This window comes from Ursus arctos, unplaced genomic scaffold (assembly GCF_023065955.2).
Source record: "Ursus arctos isolate Adak ecotype North America unplaced genomic scaffold, UrsArc2.0 scaffold_15, whole genome shotgun sequence".
Lineage (NCBI taxonomy): Eukaryota > Metazoa > Chordata > Mammalia > Carnivora > Ursidae > Ursus > Ursus arctos.
The window spans coordinates 56,844,007-56,864,723 of record NW_026622819.1 but is presented as its reverse complement, the minus strand read 5'-3'; the positions used below and the strand labels follow the sequence as shown (position 1 = coordinate 56,864,723).

General features: G+C 34.2%; 1 protein-coding gene across 4 annotated transcripts in view; it reads right to left on the bottom strand.

Annotated features, from left to right (window-relative positions):
- The window catches only part of SPDL1 (spindle apparatus coiled-coil protein 1), a 50,192-nt gene that overhangs the window by 14,341 nt on the left and 15,134 nt on the right, over positions 1-20,717 (bottom strand). The window contains exons 11-12 of one of the 4 annotated variants that reach the window (XM_044388570.3): positions 19,242-19,581; positions 16,564-16,640 (exon numbers count right to left, since the gene is read on the bottom strand). In XM_044388570.3, coding sequence (XP_044244505.1) covers positions 16,564-16,640; positions 19,242-19,581 — 417 coding nt within the window. Of the gene's footprint in view, positions 1-15,910; positions 16,641-19,027; positions 19,582-20,717 lie in introns of those variants that run through there. The other 3 variants (XM_026510945.4, XM_026510943.4, XM_026510944.3) reach the window with 3 other exon arrangements.

The following is a 20,717-nucleotide window of genomic DNA, read 5'->3' as shown; positions in this document are numbered from 1 at the left end:
TGTGCTTCTCTCATAATTTTTTTGACTTTTCTTTGCCCTCTTTTTCCAAATAAGATCTCTCAAGGCTCATTAGAAATACCATTATTGAAAAAGCACATGAGATGTGGGGTAAAAATTTCTGGAGTTAAAGTTGGGCTCTAAAGAAAAATTACCTTGCCTCAACATTTACATCTGCATTCTTAAACACAATGGCACAATATGATCTCTGGAAGCATCAACAAGTACTTATAGAAAAAAGTAATTGATACACAAGGCTAGTATCGATTTCACAAGTCCCGATGTTCCTAATAGGTCAAAGTAAGTTAAAAACATTTCAGGTTTTCTCATCTGTATCTTGTATCTCATAAACTTCTTGTAGATTTTATTTTAATTAGCTGTATATTATTGTCTTAAAAATAACATGTAAATTTTAATATCCTATCTGGAAACAGAAAAATGTATTTATAAAGATTTAAAAAAATTGTTATTTCTGTTAGGTGGAGATGGGGATCAAGATTTATTTTTTCTTCATACATTTTACAAATTGACCCAGGATTATTCTTCAAAAAGACTATCTTTTCCACACTGCATCTGTAGTGTCATTTTTTTTTTTTTTGTCACAAATCAGGTGAGCAAATGTGTTTGGTTCTGTTTGTGGATTCTCTATTCTCTTTCTTTGATCTGTTTTCTACGTTTGCATTTACATCACACTAAATTAATTATCATCTTGTAACAGATCTCCATATCTGTTAGTGTAAGTCCTCCACTTGTTCTTTAAGATTTCCTTGGATATTCTTGGCCTTTTGCATTTCCATGTAAATTTTTTTTTAATTAAAGATTTTATTTATTTGAGAGAGGAGAGAGAGAGAGCACTGAAAGAGAGGGAGAGGGAGAAGCAGACTCCCCGCTGAGCAGGGAGCCCAATGTGATGCGGAGCTCAATCCCAAGACCCTGAGATCATGACCTGAGCTGAAGGCAGATGCTCAACATACTGAACCACCCAGGCACCCCAGCATTTCCACGTAATTTTAGAATCAACTTTAGAATTAACTTGTCATATTCCAGCAAAAACAAACAAACCCCAAAAGCTTGCTGGGAATTTTATTGGAACTGCTTTGAATCTTTATTTATTTATTTTTTTTTTTAAAGATTTTATTTATTTATGTGACAGAGAGACAGCCAGCGAGAGAGGGAACACAGCAGGGGAGAGGGAGAGGAAGAAGCAGGCTCCCAGCCCAGGAGCCTGATGTGGGACTCGATCCCGGAACGCCAGGATCACGCCCTGAGCCAAAGGCAGACGCTTAACGACTGTGCTACCCAGGCGCCCCTGCTTTGAATCTTTAGATCAATTTGGAAAGAAGTGGTATTTTTACTATGGTATATTCTACCACTTATTTAGCTCTTCATGCCTGTGATATTTTGTAATTTTCCGTGTAGCGGTCTCATACGTCTTTTGCTTACTTTATACCTAGGCATACTATATGTTTAATGCTCCTGTAAATAGCATAAAATTTAAAATTTCATTTCTATTTGCTTGTAGCTGGTATTTTTTTAAATTATCACTGTATTCGATAGATATCCTTAGTAAATACAGTTCTTAATTTGTTTTATCTACAAAATGTGTTAGCTTTTCCACATATCCTGTCATATCATCTGTGAATAATGAAATTTAAGAACTTCTAATTTTGACACAATTTCAGACTTATAGAAAAGTTACAAGAATAGTAAAAAAAAAAAATCTGTATTCTCTTTACCCAGATTCTCCCAATGTTACCATTTTACCACATTTGCTGAACTATGCCTCTTTCAATATATATACATATGTTTTTTCTGAGTCATTTGAGAATAAGGTGTGACATGATACCCCTTAACTCCTAAACACTTCACTGTGCGTTTCTTAAAAACAAGGGCAGTACAATGATCAGATTCACAGTACAATGATCAGATTTAGGAAATTAACATCAACACAATACCATCACCTAATCAAAGTCCTCATTCAAATTTTGCCAGTTGTCCCATGTTGTCACAGAAAATTCCATGTCATAAGTTGCAGTCATGAGTTATATGTCTCTTTAGTCTCCTTTATTCAGGATCAGTACCACCACCTTTACTTGTCGTTCCTAATCTCTACATTTTGAAGACCACAGACCACTATTGAATGCCCCTCAGTTCAGGGTTCAGGATGCTTCCTCATGATTATATTCAAGTTATGCATTTTATTGGCGGGAATACCAAAGATGTGATGTTATGTTTTCCTCACTACTTTGTATCAGGAGACACATGTTATCAATTTGTCCTGTTACTGGTGATGTTAACTTTGATCATTAATTATGGTCATGTCTGCCAGGTTTCCCCATGTGAATGTTAGGAGTTTTCCCATTGTAATTAATATGTATTTGTGGAGAGAGATTGTGAGTCTATATAAATATTCTATAACTCATCATACTTTCAGCCCACTTGTTTTAGTATCTATAAAAATTATTCTTTACTAAATCATAGACAAAAAAAAATTTAATTCTATCATTTTTTCTGCATTTATTAAATGGAATTTTACTGTGACAAAGAGCTAATCTTTCATTGTTTATTCATTCATGTATTTACTTATTTATTTAAATGAATATGGGCTCATGGTTTGTGATTCTCCTTAATGACTTATAATCCATTACTATCATTTATTTAGATGCTCAAACTATCCTAGATTTGGCGAGTGGGAGCCATTTAAGTTGGGTTCCATGCCATTTTAACATACCCCCATCATTCTTTAAGTACTTTCTAATTTTCTGGGACAAGATATTCAGGGCTCATCCCATTCATTCTCAGCCTTAAACCAGAAAGCAGTCATTTCTCAAAGAAACGGTTCATTAAGTGGAGGATCATTTTAGCAGAGAATTGTATTAAGAAACAAAGATCTGGGTGCTAGATATACTAGATGTGCTAATTGTTATTGAGATGCAATTGTTTCTAAGGCTTCTCAGTAGATAGAAATACATATATATGTATATGTTTACATGTGTCTGTGTATGTACATGTGTACATGTATAAAAGTGTGTGTACACATACATGTGTATCTAAGCTTCTTTTTGTTACTGATACTTCCAATTCCAAGTCAACACCAAAGAGTTTTTTAGCTTTCTCACCATTAATTTTTAGTCTTCTCACCAACAGTGAGAAATCTGGCTCCCGTTATTCACAATACATTTAGTTATTTGGTCAATCCTTCAGTCTTTTTGCAAGTTTTCCCAGTCATTTTTTGTTAGAATGATTACCCGTAGGAGATTCCTCAAGAAGGGTCCATGGGTACAAAAACTCCTGAAATCTTACCATGTTTAAACTGTTTTCCTAAAGCCCTGGTGTCCAAAAAATAGCTTTAATACAAATAAAATCCTTGGTTCACACTTTTCCTTAAGGTTTTTTTTTGTCTTGTTTTAAAGGTTGCATCATTATTGTCTTTCTCTGAATGTTGTTTTAGAGAAGTCTGATGTCAGACTAATTCTCTTGCCTCTGTAAGTTATTTGATTTTCTTTTTTTTTTCTGAAGTCAACAAGGATTTTTCTTTGTTTAAAAAAATCTAATAGTTTTGAGTGTTCTGAATCAATTTTCCCAGTTTGGAGTGTTGTGGTATCATTTGCTTCTACTTCATAGAGCTCTTATTTGGGGGGGGAGGTCATGGGGGCTCATTAGTTCATAAAGTGGTCTTGTTTTCTGTTTCCTTCATATAATAGATTTATGTAGTTTTAGTCTGTTTTTGCCTATTTATGTCATGGAAATTCAGGGTGATTTTTACAAGGTTCCTAGTCAAAGGGTGCCCCCTCCTGTCAGTGCAGAGTATAGTCTTTAATAAGCAGTTTTTGCTGTCAGTGATGGAGAGTTGGAAGAGTTCTGTCTGAGTCCTGTTATTATGGTTCTTCTGTCTTATAAGACCCCACATTCTCCCTTTTGCTTCTTTTCCCCTTATTTTCCAATCTACAAAGGAATCCTCAATAAGAAATTACTTAAAGGTTTCAATTTTTGAAATTAATAAAGTTGGATTTGTTTTTTTTTTTTTTAATATTAGGTTTACAGAAAAATAGAGCAGAAAATACAGAGAGTTCCCATAAACTTTTTCTCCCCCAACAGCAGTTTCCCCAATTATCAAAACATTGCGTTAGTGTGGCATATTTCTTATAACTGATGAACCAACACTGATACACTATCATTAAGTAAAGTGTGTAGTTTATACTAGATTGTTATTTGCATTATACAATTTTAAGAGTTTTGAGAAATGCATAATGTCATGTATCTGCCAGTACAATAGCATGTAAAATAGTTTCACTGTCCTAAAAATCCTTTGCTCTGCCTAGTCATCCTTCTCTCCATTCCCAATCTCCTCTTAAAACCCTGGCAATTACTGATCCTTTTCTTATATCTATAGTTTTACCTTTCCCAAAGTATCATGTAGTTGGAATCATATGGATACCTTCTCTGCCCTCTCCCTCTAGTTCACTCTGTCACCAGTATCTCCCTGGAAGGAGCTTGAACACATGTTTTTGTCTTTTGTGGTTGCCACCCAAGAGCTGGGCTCCTGGAATGCCTGACTCTGATAGCCAAAGGGGCTTGCATTCATGAGTCCCACAGGAACGTGGCAAACAAAGAAGCAGTTGTTAACAGGCACGGGAGTACTTGCCTGTGGCTTTATGCCTGGTTTCAGTGCAGAGGGAGCAAGCAAAAAAACCCATCTACTTTTCCCATGGAAGGGCTCTAACTTACATGCCTTCTCAGCTGCTGCCTGAGGATCTAGGTGCTGGCTGCAATCCTCCCCTTTGGAACACTGACAGGTCTTGGCAAACCCTCAACTACTAGGAGCCACATGAAAAAAAGAAGGTAGCTTGGACAATTACAAAGGATTGAGAGACAACCAAGAGCTTAAACTGAGCTAATCAATAAGGTTAATCTCCTACATGAGATTAACCACTCCATAAAGACTAGAAATGGTGGCTATTTTATCTAATGCATGGAAACCAACACAGAGTCTGGGAACATATTCCAAACAAGCAAGCAAAAGATAAAACTCTAGAAACATAGTTTAATGAAGAAGAGATAAGTGGATTACCTGATAAAGAGTTCAAAACAATAGTCATAAAGATGGTCACAAAGGTGAGGAGAACGATGTACGAACAAGTGAAAATTTCAACAGATAGAAAATATGAGAAAGTGACAAATAGAAGTCACAGAACTGAAGAATATGACAAAAATTTTAGTAGAGGGGTTCAATACTAAACTAGATCAAATGAAAGAAATGATCACCAAACTCAAAGACAGGGCACTGAAATTCATCCAATTAGAGGAGCAAAAGGAAAAAAAAAAAAAATGAAAAGAGTGAAGATAGATTAAGGAACTTATGGGACACCATTAAATAGACCAATATTCACTCTATAGGGGTCCCAGAAAGACAAGGTTGAGAGAAAGGGACAGGAAGCTTATTCAAAGAAATAATGGCTGAAAACTTCTTCAACATGGAAAAAGAAACAGAGATCCAGATCTAGGATGTATAGACAATTCCAAAAATATAAATCCAAGGAGGCCCACACCAACACATGATATAATTTAATTGCCTAAAGTTAAAGACAAGGAGAGAATCTTAAAAGCTGCCACAGAAAAACAATTTGTTACATACAAAAGAAACCCCATAAGACTATCAGCAGAAACTTTGCAGACCACAACACAGTGGTATGATATATTGAAAGGGCTGAAAAAAACCAAAATGACAACCAAGAATACACTGCCCAGCTAACGGGACTTCAGAATTGAAAGAAAGATAAAGAGGTTTCAATACAAGAAAAAGCTGAAGGAGTTCAACACCTCTAGACTGGCCTTAGAAGAAATGTTAAAGGGCGTTTTTGAAGCTCAACCAAAAGGATGCTAATTAGTAATAGGAAAATATATGCAGGTATAAATCTCATTGGTAAAGATAAATACATAGCTTAATTCAGAATATTCTAATGTTATAATGGTGATGGGTAAATCACTTATAACTCTACCATGAAGATTAAAAGACAAAATTACATATCAAAAAACCATAAAACTACAATAATTTGTCAATGGATATACAAGGTAAAAAATGTAAATTGTGACTTCAAATACATAAAATGCAGGGAGGAAAAGCATAAAAATGTAGAGCATTAGAAGTTAAGTTGTTATCAGCTTAAAATAGATTGTTATAAAATGTTGTATATAAGCCTAGTAACACACAAAAGAGAAAGAGAAAGGAATCTACACATACCACTACAGAAAATCATCAAATTACAAAGAAAGACATCAGAGAGGAACAAAACACCAAAGAAACAATGAATAAAATGGCAATAATAAATCTACAGCTATCAATACTTATTTTAAATATAAATGGACTAAAATATCCAATCAAAAGACATGAAAGGATTTAAATAAAAACAAGCAAGACCCACTATCTGCTGCCTACAAGAGACTTACTTTATCTTTAAGGATACACATAGACTGAAAGTGAAGCAATAGGGGGGAAAAGGTCCAAGCAAATGGAAACCAAAAGAAAGCAGGATAGCTATACTTCTATCTGACAAAACAGACTTTTAGCCAAAGACTGAAATAAGAGACAATGAAGGTTATTATATCATAACAAAGGGATTAATCCAACAAGAAGATAAAACATTTGTAAATATTTATGCACTCAACATGGGAGAACCTAGATATAGAAAGCAAATATTAACACACCCAAAAGGAGAAATAGACAGCAATATACAGTAACGGTAAAGAATTTTATCAACCCACTTAAAACAACAGATACATCATCCAGACAGAAAATGTAACTTAAGACCAGAGGGACTTAACAGACATTTAAAGAATATTCCATAAAACAGAAGAATATACATTCTTCTGAAGTACACATGGAATATTCTCTAGGAAGATTATACGTTACATCACAAAACAAGTCTTAATAGATTGAAGAAGACTGAATCATATCAAGCATCTTTTCAAATGATATGATTCACAATGATATGGGATAAAAAATTAGTTGACAAAAAGAAAACTAGAAAATTCATAAATGTATGGAGATTAAACAATATGTTACTGAACAGCCAAAGGGTCCAGGAAGAAATCAAAAGAGACTTAAAAAAGTATCTTGAAAGAAATGAAAATGTAAATACAACATACAAAACATAAGTTTCAGCAAAATCAGTTCTAAGGGAACTTCATAGCAATAAATTAACATTAAGAAAAAGGAAAGATCACAGAAAAACATACTAAATTTACACTGCAAGGAACTAGGAAAAAAAAAACACTAAACCTGAAGTTAGTAGAAGGAAGGAAATAACAAAAAATCATAGTAGAAATAAAAAAAAATAAAAAAGATCACTAAAACTATAAGCTGATTTTTTAAAGATAAAACAGACAAAACTGTAGCTACTCTTACCAAGAAAAAAGAGAGGATTCAAATAAATAAAACTAGAAATGAAAAAGAAGACAATACAATTGATACCAGATAAATCCAAATAATCATCGAAAAATACTATGAAAAATATATACCAACAAACTGGAAAACCTAGATGAAATGAATAAATTCCTGAAACATACAACCTATCAAGACTGAATCACACAAAAAATATAAAATCTGAACAGATTACTAGGAAGGAGATAGAATCAGCAATGAAAAGCCTTCCAACAAAGAAAGTCTAAGACTAGACTGTTTCACTGCTGAATTCCATTAAATGTTTGAAGAAAAATTAATACCAATCCCTCTCAAAACACTTCCAAAAACAAAGAAGAGGAGTAAACACTTTCAAACTCCTTTTATGAGGACAGTATTACCCTGGTCACAAAATCAGGCAGGGTCACTACAAGAAAAGGAAATTATAGGTCAATATCCTGGATGAATATAAATGCACAAATCCTCAACAAAATATTAACAAACTAAATTCAACAATGCATTAGAAAGATCATTATACCATGATCTAGTGGGATTTATTGCAGGGATGTAAGGATGACTCAAAATATGTAAATCAATCAATGTGATATACCACATTAACAAAATGAAGGATAAAAGCCATATGATAATCTTAATAGATGCAGAAAAAGCATTTGACAAAATTTGACATCCATTCATGATAAAAACTCAACAGATGGATGTAGAGAGAATATATCTTAGCATAATAAAGACCATATATGACAAGTCCACAGCTAACATCATACTGAACAGTGAAAGGCTAAAAGCTTTTCCTCTAAGATCAGGAACAAGACAAGGATGCCCAGTCTCACAATTTTTATTCAGCATAGTACTGGAAGTCCTCACCAGAACAATTAGGCAAGAAAATAAAAATAAAGGCATTCAAACTGGAAAGAAAGAAGTAAAATTATCTCTATTTGCAGACATGATATAAAGAAAAACCTAAGGACTCCACTAAAAGTTTGTTAGAACTAATCAACAATTTCAGTAAAGTTGTAGGATACAAAATCAATATGCAAAAATCTGTTATATTCCTATATGCTAATAAAGAACTATCAGAAAACTAAATTAAGAAAACAACTCCATTTACAATTGTATCGAAAAGAATAAAACACCTAGGAATAAATTTAATCAAGGGGTGAAAGAACTGCACACTGAAAACTGTAAGACATTGAGGAAGACACAAAGAAATAAAATGATATTCCACACTCATGGAATAGAGGAATTAATAGTTACAATGTCCACACTACCCAAAGCATTCTACAGATTCAACACAATCCCTTTAAAAATTCCAGTGGTATTTTTCACAGAAATAGAACAATGTCAAAATTTGTATGGAACCACAAAAGAACCCAAATAGCCACAACAATCTTATGAAAGAAGAACAAAGCTGGAGGCATGATGCTCTCTGATTGCAAATTGCATTACAAAGCTACAGTAAACAAACCAGTATGGTATTGACATAAAAACAGACACATAAATCAACAGAACAGAAAAGGGAAGCCAGAAATAAACCCACACATTTATGGTCAGTTAATTTACAGAAAAGGGGCCAAGAATATACAATGGGGAAAGAATCATCTCTTCATAAATGACTTTATTTCTGTTGATCTATTTCTGGGCTTTCTATGCTGTTCCATTGATCTATTTTGTCTACTTGTTTACCAATATCACATTGTTTTGATTATTTTAGCTTTATATTAAGTCTTGAAGCTGGGTAGTATCAGCCATCCAACTTTGTTCTTTTTCTTCAATACTTTCTTGACTATTCTTGGTCTTGTGCATTTTCACCTAAAACTTATAACCAGTTTATCCATATTCAGAAGAAAACCGGCTGGCATTTTTTTCCTCCCTGTGGGAAAATTTTATTTATTTTTAAAAACAAAGCTGGGGGCATCACGTTGCCAGATTTCAAGCTATACTACAAAGCTGTGATCACCAAGACAGCATGGTACTGGCACAAAAACAGACACATAGACCAATGGAACAGAATAGAGAGCCCAGAAATGGACTCTTGGCTCTTTGGGCAACTAATGTTTGACAAAGCAGGAAAAAACATCCAGTGGAAGAAAGACAGTCTCTTCAATAAATGGTGCTGGGAAAATTGGACAGCTATATGCAAAAGAATGAAACTTGACCACTCTCTCACACCATACACAAAGATAAACTCCAAATGGATGAAAGACCTCGATGTGAGACAGGAATCCATCAAAATCCTAGAGAACATAGGCTGCAACCTCTTTGACATCGGCCACAGCAACTTTTTTCATGACACATCTCCAAAGGCAAGAGAAACAAAAGAAAAAATGAACTTGTGGGACTTCATCAAGATAAAAAGCTTCTTCACAGCCAAGGAAAGGGTCAAAAACACTAAGAGGCAGCCCACAGAAAGGGAGAAGATATTTGCAAATGACACTACAGATAAAAGATTAGTATCCAAGATCTACAAAGAACTTCTCAAACTCAATACACGGGAATCAATAATCAAATCAAAAAATGGGCAGAAGATATGAACAGACACTTTTCCAATGAAGACATACAAATGGCTAACAGACATATGAAAAAATTTTCAAAATCATTAGCCATCAGGGAAATCCAAATCAAAACCACACCGAGATACCACTTTATACCAGTTAGAATGGCAAAAATTGACAAGGCAGGAAACAACAAATGTTGGAGAGGATGTGGAGAAAGGGGAACCCTCTTACACTGTTGGTGGGAATGCAAGTTGGTACAGCCACTTTGGAAAACAGTGTGGAGGTCCCTTAAAAAGTTAAAAATTGAGCTACCCTATGATCCAGCCATTGCACTACTGGGTATTTACCCCAAAGAGACAGACGTAGTGAAGAGAAGGGCCATATGCACCCAATGTTCATAGCAGCATTGTCCGCAATAGCTAAATTGTAGCAGGAGCCACGATGCCCTTCAACAGATGACTGGGTTAAGATGTGGTCCATATATACAATGGAATATTACTCAGCCATCAAAAAGAAGGATTTCACAACATTTGCAGCAACATGAATGGGACTGGAGGACATAATGCTAAGTGAAATAAGTCAAGCAGAGAAAGACAATTATCATAAGGCTTCACTCATTTATGGAACATAAGAACTAGGAAGATTGGTAGGAGAAGAAAGGGAAGAATGAAGGGGGGTAAACAGAAGGGGGGATGAACCATGAAAGACTATGGACTCTGGGAAACAAACCAAGGGCTTCAGAGAGGAGGGGGGTGGAGGATTGGGATAGGCCAGTGATGGGTATTAAGAAGGGCATGTATTGCATGGTGCACTGGGTGTTACACGCAAGTAATGAATCATGGAACATTACATCAAAAACTAGGGATGTACCGTATGGTGACTAACATAACATAATAAAAAATTATTATTGAGACTAAAAAAAAAATTTTAATTTTTTGTTATATTCAGTTAGCCAACATATTGTACATCATAAGCTTTTGTTGTAGTGTTCAACGATTCGTTAGTTCTGTATAACACCCAGTGCTTATCCCAACACATAACCTGCTGGCATTTTGATTTGGATTACATGAAATCTGTATATCAAGTTGGATAGAACAGATACCTTAATACTGACTTTTCCTACCAATGAACATAGGATATTTATTTATATCTTTTTTATTCCTTTCATCAAAGTTTTATAGCTTTCCTTACATAGATCTTGTAAATATTGTTTGATTTATGACTAAATATTTCATTTTCAGGGGTCATAATGTAAATGGCATCATTTTAAATTTTAAACTCCAATTCTTTTTTTAATAATTTTTTATTAGGGGAGGAGCAGAGGGAGAGGGAGAAGCAGACTCCCTGCTGAGCAGGGAGCCCAATGCGGGGCTCAATCCCAGGATCCTGGGATCAGGACCTGAGCTGAAGGCAGACACTTAACGACTGAGCCACCCAGGCACCCCTAAACTCCAATTCTTCATTGCTGGTGTATAGGAAAGCAATTGACTTCTGTATATTAACTTGTATTTTACAATCTTGCTGTGATCATTTATTAGTTCCAACAGGATTTTTATTGTTGTGGATTATTTAGGATTTTCTATATATGCAATAATGTCATCTGAGAACAAAAAAAAAATTATTTTTTTTCCTTCCAAAGCCATATACTTTTTATTTCCTTTTGTTGTCTTATTACATTAGCTAGAACTTCCAGAACATGTTGACTAGGAATGGTGAGAGGGGACATTTTGTATTATCCCTCATCTTAGAGGGAAAACATCTAGTTTCTCATCATTAAGTGTGATGTTAGCTGTAGGGTTTTTTGTAAATCTTGTTCATCAAGTTGAAAGTTCCACTCTATTGCTAGTTTGCTGAGAGTTTTGGATTTGGTCAAATGCTTTTTGTGTATCTACTGATATGATCATATGATTTTTCTTTAGTCTGTTGATATAACTGACAGATTAGTTGATTTGTGAATGTTGAACCATCCTTCCATACCTGGAATAAATATCATTTGCATGGCACATAATTATTTTTGTACATTGCTGGATTCAATTTGCTTATATTTTGCTGAGAATTTTGCATTTATAAGAAATATGGGTCTGTAATATTCCTTTTTTGTAATTTCTTTGCCTGGCTTTGGTATTGGGGGTAACGCTGATCTCATAGAATGAGTTGGGAAGTAATCCCTCTGCTTCTTTTTTGTATGAGATTGAGGAGAGTTAGTATAACACAAGCTCTAAATGCTTAAGAATCTGCTTATTTGTGCTATTTTTTAAATAACTGGATGTATAAACATTTGAGGTTTGCACTGGTGGGGCTTTTGAGCTAATAGGTCTCATCCTATAGTAAAGAAATAAACTAGGACCCAATTTGCACAGGCCATCCTTGGCTCATTCATATACTAATGTCTTTCATATTTTGGAAATTTGGGGGCCATTATTTCATCAAATTTCCTTTTGCACCTTTCTCTCTTTTCTCTCTTTCTAGGCTTCCTCTCACACAAATGTTGCTATACTTGATAGTGTCCTATAGGTCTCTTAGGCCCTGTTCGTTTCTCTTCATACTCTTCTCTTTCTGCTCTTCAGCCTAAATCATCTCAATTAGCCAATCTTCAAGTTCACTGATTCTTCTACTTGTCCAAATCTGCTGCTGAACCTCTCCAGTGAGTTTCTCATTTATTAATGTACTCTTCAACTCCAGCGTTTCTATCTAGTTCCTTTTTACAATTTTTTGAGTTTCTCTTTGGCATTGTTCTTAGAGTTTCCATTAGCAATTTAAGCATATTTAAAAAAAAACTAATTAAAAATTTTTGTCTAATAAGTCCAATTCCTGGGCTTCCTTACAGACAGTTTATTATTTCCTCCCCATATATGGGCCATACTTTCTTGTTTCTTGCATGCCCTGAAATTTTTTGTCAAAAATTGGGCATTTCTAGTACTACAATGTGACAACTCTGGAAATTATGTATTCCCCCTCCCCAGAGTTTGTTGTAACTGCTTTAGTTGTTTCTGTGATTTTAAAATGACTTTTCTGCACCAATTTTGTAAAGTCTTGTGTTCTTTGTTGTGTGTGGCCACTGAAGTCTCTGCTCCATTAGCTTAGTGGTCAGCAAGTCATTCATCAGAAATTTCCTAAAATGTCAAAACTCAGCTGATTTTTCTTAATTGTTCACCTGATTGTTTTAAGCCCTTGATTAGTTTCCAGAGTCCAGTAAAGTTAATTCAATAATCCTTGTCAGTTTATTGGCTGATTTTGTGGAGGGATTGGTTTTTGGTGCTTCCTATACACAATTTTTCTCTGGCATTACTCAGCATTCTACTTTTATCTAAGAAAGAAGATGAAGATTCTACCAACCTATCTATATCTCTATATCTATATCTCTTATGTTAAGGAAAAAAAAAAAGGAAATACAAATCATAAAATATAAGTGGCTCCTGGTGGGAAAAGGAGGAAAGAGGAACAGAAGCTGGATTTCTTTAAATACACCTTGTTTTGTAGATTTTACTTTGGATCCACATATTTAAATAATTATTAAAAATTAAAATATTACAAAAATGTTACCTAAACAAACTATTCCCAGAGTCATACACTTGCCCATGTCTAATTAACATTTATGTGGAGAAGTTGAGATTTCAATTCAGACAGTCTAACTACAAAAGCAACAACATTAACTATTATGCTAAACTATGTGGTATTAAGAGACATAACATAGGTAAAACACCTGGCAAATCAATAAAAAATTAGCTCCAAAGGGTCTATTAGAATAGAGTTATAAGTAAGTCTTACATTTTCCTTACAAAAAAAAAAGTTTGACAAACAGACTTATTATTTTTGATTACATAAGGAAATGAATACAACCCTTATCCCAAACATGGACACGCCATGGGTACTTCAATAAAATACTCCTCAAAACTGAAAAATCTCCCACTCCTATTTTCTTTTAACACCACCACTTACCCACTCACATCAGATGTATCCTTTACCCCAGAGTCTCACATCCTATTTTGCCAAAACCTCTTGACAGCTTTACTTCTCTAAACAGTATCTTGAATCCAACCACCAAACTTCATTCGCACTGCCATTGCCTCAGTTTGCACCTGTATTTCCTACCTGGAGTAATCAGTTTGCACCTGTATTTCCTACCTGGGGTAATCAAATGGTCAAACTAGTCTTTTCTGCCTTCATTCTTATCTTTTTCTACATCTAATTTTCCATTATGCTTCTAGAGTGTTTTTACTAAAAATAATCTCAACAATTTATTCAACCTTTTCAATTTATTCAGTAATTGCTTTGTTCTATCAATTATTCATTGGCTTCCTATCATCTACAGTGGTTTTCAAAATATATTCTTAAAACACTCAAGACTACAGGGTTGCCTCGGTTTCTAAGGATGATAAAGCAGAAGGTATGTAGTTAAGGTTCTCTTGTCATCCCTATTCTTCAACCTGCAATCACAGTTGCTCAATTTATCTATAGGATTAGAGATGTTGTTTAATGACTTTATTCTCTGAACAGCTATTTCTTCTACCTATAGTGCTATTCTCTCCATGCCTTAGGAAACCTCTGAAGACAATCTTAAAGATGACAAAAATATAAGAAGCCTACAGGCAGTTTCTTGTTTCCTTCTCTGTTCCTATAGTACTTTGCATACTCTGCTATTAACAACCTCTACCACATGTTTTTCATTACCTACTAACACCTGTGCCCTTGAACAAGTAACTTCTCTGACCTTGGTTTCCTCTTCTGTAAAATGAGGATAACTAAGTACAATATCTAACTCACAGAGATGTTGGAGGGTTAAATGTGGTATTTTGTGAAAGGGCTTACAAGAATACCTGGACGTTGGATTTATTCGAATGTTAGATACAAGTGTTACTACTAGTAATAATAGCACTACCACTACTCATCTACGTAGGTCTATTAACCTGTGAACACTAAAGGGTTATTTTTATGTCCCTAGCACACAGCTCATAGTAAAAACTCAATATTAGAAGGAACTGATCTACATTCTATAATATGCAACGAATACAGTCAATTATTTGTTATTATCCTCAGGTTAAAATTTTTATTTCCTGGTGCCTTCAGCTACTACTTTTTGCAAGAGATATTATTTAATGTGAAATATCTAAATTCCTGAGAGTATGATTTTGCAGAAAATTAAAAGTTTATTTAATTTCTTACAAGTGGGAGGCAATTTCCTTTTACCTAATATATTTCAATAAACTTATCTAAACCACTACGATGGGCATTAAAGAGGGCATGTGATATGATGAGCACTGGGTGTTATACTCAACTAATGAATCATTGAACATTATATCAAAAACTAATGATGTACTATACCTTTGCTAACTGAATTTTTTTTTTTTTTAAATTTATGTGTCAACTTGGTAGGGCCACAGAGCCTAGATATGCAGTCAAACATTATTTTGGGTATTTCTATGAGACTGTTTTTGGATGAGATTAACATTTAAATCTGTGGACTTTGAGTAGTTTACACTCCATAATGTGAGTGGGTCTATGCGTGCAATTAGTGCAAGTCCTGTTTAGAACAAAGACTGAGCTCCCCAGAGCAAGAGATAATTCTGCAGCAAACAGCCTTTGGACCTGAACTATATGTAACTCTGGCTCTTCCTTGGGTCTCCAGGCTGCTAGTCCACCTTGATGACTTTGAACTTGCCAGCCTCCATAATCACATAGCCAAGTTCTTAACCTAACTCTCTTTCCCTCCCTCTACCACCACCCCCTCTTTATATATAAATACATCCACCTACAGTATATATGAAATTAAGCTGTAGACCAGGCTATAATCATTTAAAAGAAAAGAAAAGTCTTTATTTGGAAAGTTTGGAATTAAAAATATATATTATATATGTATATGATTATATAAACTATGTAGTATATATATAAAAATTATATGTGCCAGGGAATTAAGAATCTGTGAAGTTTCGCTTTATTTCTTTTATCCCCTTTTGATAACAATGTGTTATCTATACAGAGTAAAAAAAAAATAGGAAGGGGATAAATTATTCCAGTTTTATTTTAAATTTCAAAATTATATTTTTCATACGCTTGAGACACAAAATTTAAATCATGTACATGGATACAAAGATGGACATAGCTACTTAAAACACTGACAAAACCCAGTTACAATTATAATATATATTTTTAAACCAAGTTTTCTGTTTTTATAATATAGTGAAAAACTAAGTTCAATAAAAAGTACATAGAAAAATATAAGTTAATAGTTAATTTTGTGTTCTCTTTTCAAATATGTGACTTTGAAGATATGTGTTAATAACACTTTAAAAAGTCCATATACAATGCAACAAATAGATTTATAACACTTTCCTTCCGTTATAAGTTTATTCACTGTAATTCACAGAGGCTCCAAGAAGAGTCATCATTTAAGGAACTCTCCTGGTTAGAATCACAACCAAATTTTGAACATTTGGTCACAGGAACATGAAAATGCCAGGTCTTGGCACAACAGGTAGAAAGAAATAATCTACAACGTTGTATATTTCAGATAAAGACAATCTTAACTAAGATCCAAATCAACTTTTTGGGCAAATGGTACCTTACTCTCATTAAAGAAAAGTCCTTATTGCTGAGGGCACTGGGTCTCTGGAGTTGATTTGGAAGACACATATAAAATAGGGTGTGATTTCTTACAAGTTTCCTTTTCCAATTTGCTTGCAGTTTCTTTCCCTTCTTTAACTTCTGTTTGAAGCCTTGATTCAGCAGCTAACCTACAGGCATTAAAGCATCCACTCTGAATTCAAATGCGGTTAAAAAAAATTAAAGAAGAAACAAACCTCTCATGTAATGGGCCTCTAATGGGATATGATCAATTTTTTTTAAGTATATGAGGAAAAAATTATAGTTGACTCCAATACCATTAAGAACTAAATCACTGCCTCTCTAAAACAAACATTTTTATATCAACAGACTTAATTTTTTAAATGCTTAAAAAGATATTTTTAAGGTTGATAAAAGTCATGGCAAAGCCTAAATTAAAGAATTAAAATATAATGGAATGCCGATTGTGATAATACACCTAACAAAAAAATTTAAATGTTAGAGCACAATTTTAATGTTATCATGACAAACAAAAGGCAACGCAAGATAAAAATAACAGAATCCTGGGCTGCATGAATACATACCAATTTGTCTCAAAAAAATCAAAACTTAAGCTGCATTTCAGTTAAGAAATTAACTTCCAGTTTTAACTTTGTTAAAAATTAACTAGCAGAATAATAATTTAAGAAAAAATAAACAGTGGAGAAATATTTTAAAAGGTTTATAAGGATTTTATAGCAAGAGCATCAATTAAATTTACAAAGCATGCAATAGTGAAGTCCCCAGTAAACCCGTATTTATTGTTAAATATCATCATAGGATTGTGTGTCTAAGTTAATCATGCAGAGAGCAAAAGGTTGGAAACGTCTTAAGTTAGCAGATGGACTCACACATACACAAAAACAAATGTTTTGTGGTATTTTATTTGTTTTTGTTTAATTTGCCAGACAAAATTCCAACATGCTACTTAATTTGAGTCAAACAAATAGCTAAATACATGTGTTTCAGTAACTTTTATCAAGCAAAAGGCAGAAAAAGAAATGAAGACAACACAGATAGCAAGGTCTGTACTGATTAACTCTGAACTTCGCCTCCAGAAATATACAATGGTCACGCACACTTACACAATGAATCACATACATACAAGTATAACCTATTAAATTCATTTCAGAACTACCCAAAACTCCCTGTGTATGTGTGTGTGTGTGTGTGCCAGACAAAATTCATTTGAAGTTACTTTTTCCTTGAGTATTAAACTTTTATTTTATGAGACTTTTAATGTTATTATATAAAAATTCAAGGAAGAGTAATAAATTACAGTTGACCCTTGAACAATGCAGGGGTAGGGGCACAGACTCTTGCACAGTCAAAAATCCTTGTATAACTTTTGACTCCCCCCAAACTTAACTACTAATAGTCTACTGTTGATCGGAAGCCTTACCCATAACATAAACGATCAATTAACACCTATTTTGTTTATATATTATATACTGTATTCTTATAGTAAAGCTACAGAAAATGTTTTAAGAGAAAATCATAAGGAAAATATATTTACAATGTATTCAGTGAAAAAAGGCTGCATAGAAGTGGACCTGCACAGTTCAAACCTGTGTTGTTCAAGGGTCAACTGTACTTCTATTTATAGTAACAGCAGCTCACATTGTTGAGGTGCTTTCACTGTAGAGCACCACCTTTAATAGCACTGAAGACTTTAAATTAAAAAAAATCAGATAAAACATACAAAACAGCCCCTTTAAAAAGGTGGGCTATGCCTGACTATATTAACTCAAATGTACACTAGTAAAATGTCTTATTCTGTACCCTCCCATCCACAGCTCATGTAGCCCGGGCAGAACCTTAAAGAACTCCTTTCATAAGCAGACAATCCAAGCTCTTTTCACATCAGTATGCTTAATTTTTTAAATGTCTAAAGATATTTGTTTTAAATGCATCTATTATTCCATTGCATATAGACATCCTTTATCATCTTTTTATTACCTTCTCTATTTTCTTCATTCATTCGTCTTTGCCATACCCTTGGTCCTGCTGTACACACCCCAAGCTTGTGTCTTATTCCAGCCTAGCCTCAGCTACTGTTACCTACCTTTCTCTTTCACTCACTTTCTCTTATCTTATCTCTATTATTTTCTTAAAGACTCTTAAAATTTTAATTCCTATACACATACAAATCTGACACTTCCTCTTTTAGTCACAAACTCAAATATGCAGAAACTAGAGGCTTTGAAGTTTTAATATAAAATGAAAATGAATTACCTTTGATATTTAAAAATGTCAAAATCAAAGCTCATTTTTAAAGACTTAGGATAAACATTTTCAAAAGTCGTAAAAAAATTTCACCTAACAGTTTTCTAGAAAGCTGAAATTTCTTAGACTACTAGAAAGCCCTTTTAGGAGGTAAGTTAATTTTTCTTTCATGGCCACTCTTGAACTAGGGGAAAAATAACCAACTGTACATTTATTCAAACCAACAAAACATTCAGAGATGTACTAGACTGTGATAGTTCTGTTTCATGAAAGAGCAAAGTGTAACTTTTGAAAATAACTCCCTTATTCAGGAATCCTTTCCTTTTGCAATCATTTTAGTTTTTCTTAAAGTTTTAGAAAAGTTGAAGGTAGGCAGATGAAACTGTGGAATTATACTACATGCAATACTAAGAAAATAGATAAAGAAACAGATAGCACAGTTCATGCAGCGATAGAGAAGAGATGGAGAGGTCTGCTGGTTGCCCTGAAGTAAAGAGGACACTGACCTGGGAGAATTCGGTGTGTTTCCACTTCTTTCACTTAAGGCTTCAGAGTCAGTTGAAACTCCCATAAGTTTCACACATTTCTTTTCCTTCCTTGGCTGAATGTCCACGGGCAGACTTTTGTGAGGAGAGAGATTGTTTCCTGGTGTATTTATAGAAACTGTCTTCTCTAACTGCAAGTTATCTTCAGAATTGCTGGGACAGCACTGGGCCTCCTCCTTCTGAGGTAGTAATCTATAAACGTCTTCCTCAATAGCACTTTTGGCACATACATTGTCAGGGGTGGTGATATCCACAGGCAGGACCTCCCTCCTCTTTTTGGGTACAGGCACTTCAGTTTTCTCTGAGAATAAAAATTACTAATATATTTAGTCAATAAGTCAAAACAAAGACACAGTAAACATAAAAAGATAGAACTAGTTATAGATACAGTTTTTTCCTTTCCTATTCTTCATTCTTTTGAAACCCACTTATCTACTTATTGAAATCTTTTGTCCTTTCTTTTTTCATGGACTTTACTAACTATATCCTTTAAATGTTATCTGGCTATAAATTTTTCCTTGGGAACTCAAAAGATTTAGTTCTCACAGTGAAAACTTCTATGTTCTGATACTGTAATAAAAGTTACATGGGGTTTTATTATAAGACTTCAGTTTGGAGGTAAGAAAGGATACAGAGGCTAAGAGTCAAGGAATCCAAGTACAAATCCCACACTAGCACTCTGCAGCTGGTTGACTTTGGGGAAGTACTTAACCTCTTGAGCTTTATTTTCTTTATCTGTAAAATGGGGATTAAAAATGTCCACTCCACTCAGTATTGTGTGTTGTAATGATTACATGCAAAGAACTAGTCAAATTCTCTATGGTAACTTGTGCCTATTAGCCCCACCCACAAAATGTATTCAAAATCAGTACTTCTACTATGGATACTTCCCAAGTTCAAACCATAGTATGTCTCACTGCAGACTATGGCAATAGCCTTCTACCCTAACTGCCTAACATAACATCATTCCATCTCCATGCAGGTCTATTTACAGCCACTAAATTAATTGTTCTAATACCTTTTCCCTATCCCCATACCAATGCATCTTTTATTTTCAAAATCAAAAAAGTAAAGTTGGAGAAACCATGGTTGGACATGGGGTTGGTGCTCCTACTCTACAATATTCTTTTTAAATCACTATTTTCCCTTTCTCTTCTACTGCTCCCCACATCAACTAGATTGACTATACTTCCCTCTGTCTCTGCTGTGTTCAGTTCAGCAGACTTTCAAAATTCATAGTGTGTAATTCTTAATTAGGAAAGCCTCTTAGAATCAGGGAAGAGAAAAAGGATGAAAGAGAAGCCTTTTTAAACTATAAAAAACTTTACTATTGCTAACAACCTCCCCACTACTGTTAAGAATCCCTCAAGTCACTGAGGTAATAATGAAGATAGTCTTAGGCATGTGAACAGTGTAGGGGCAAAAACTGGCTGAAAA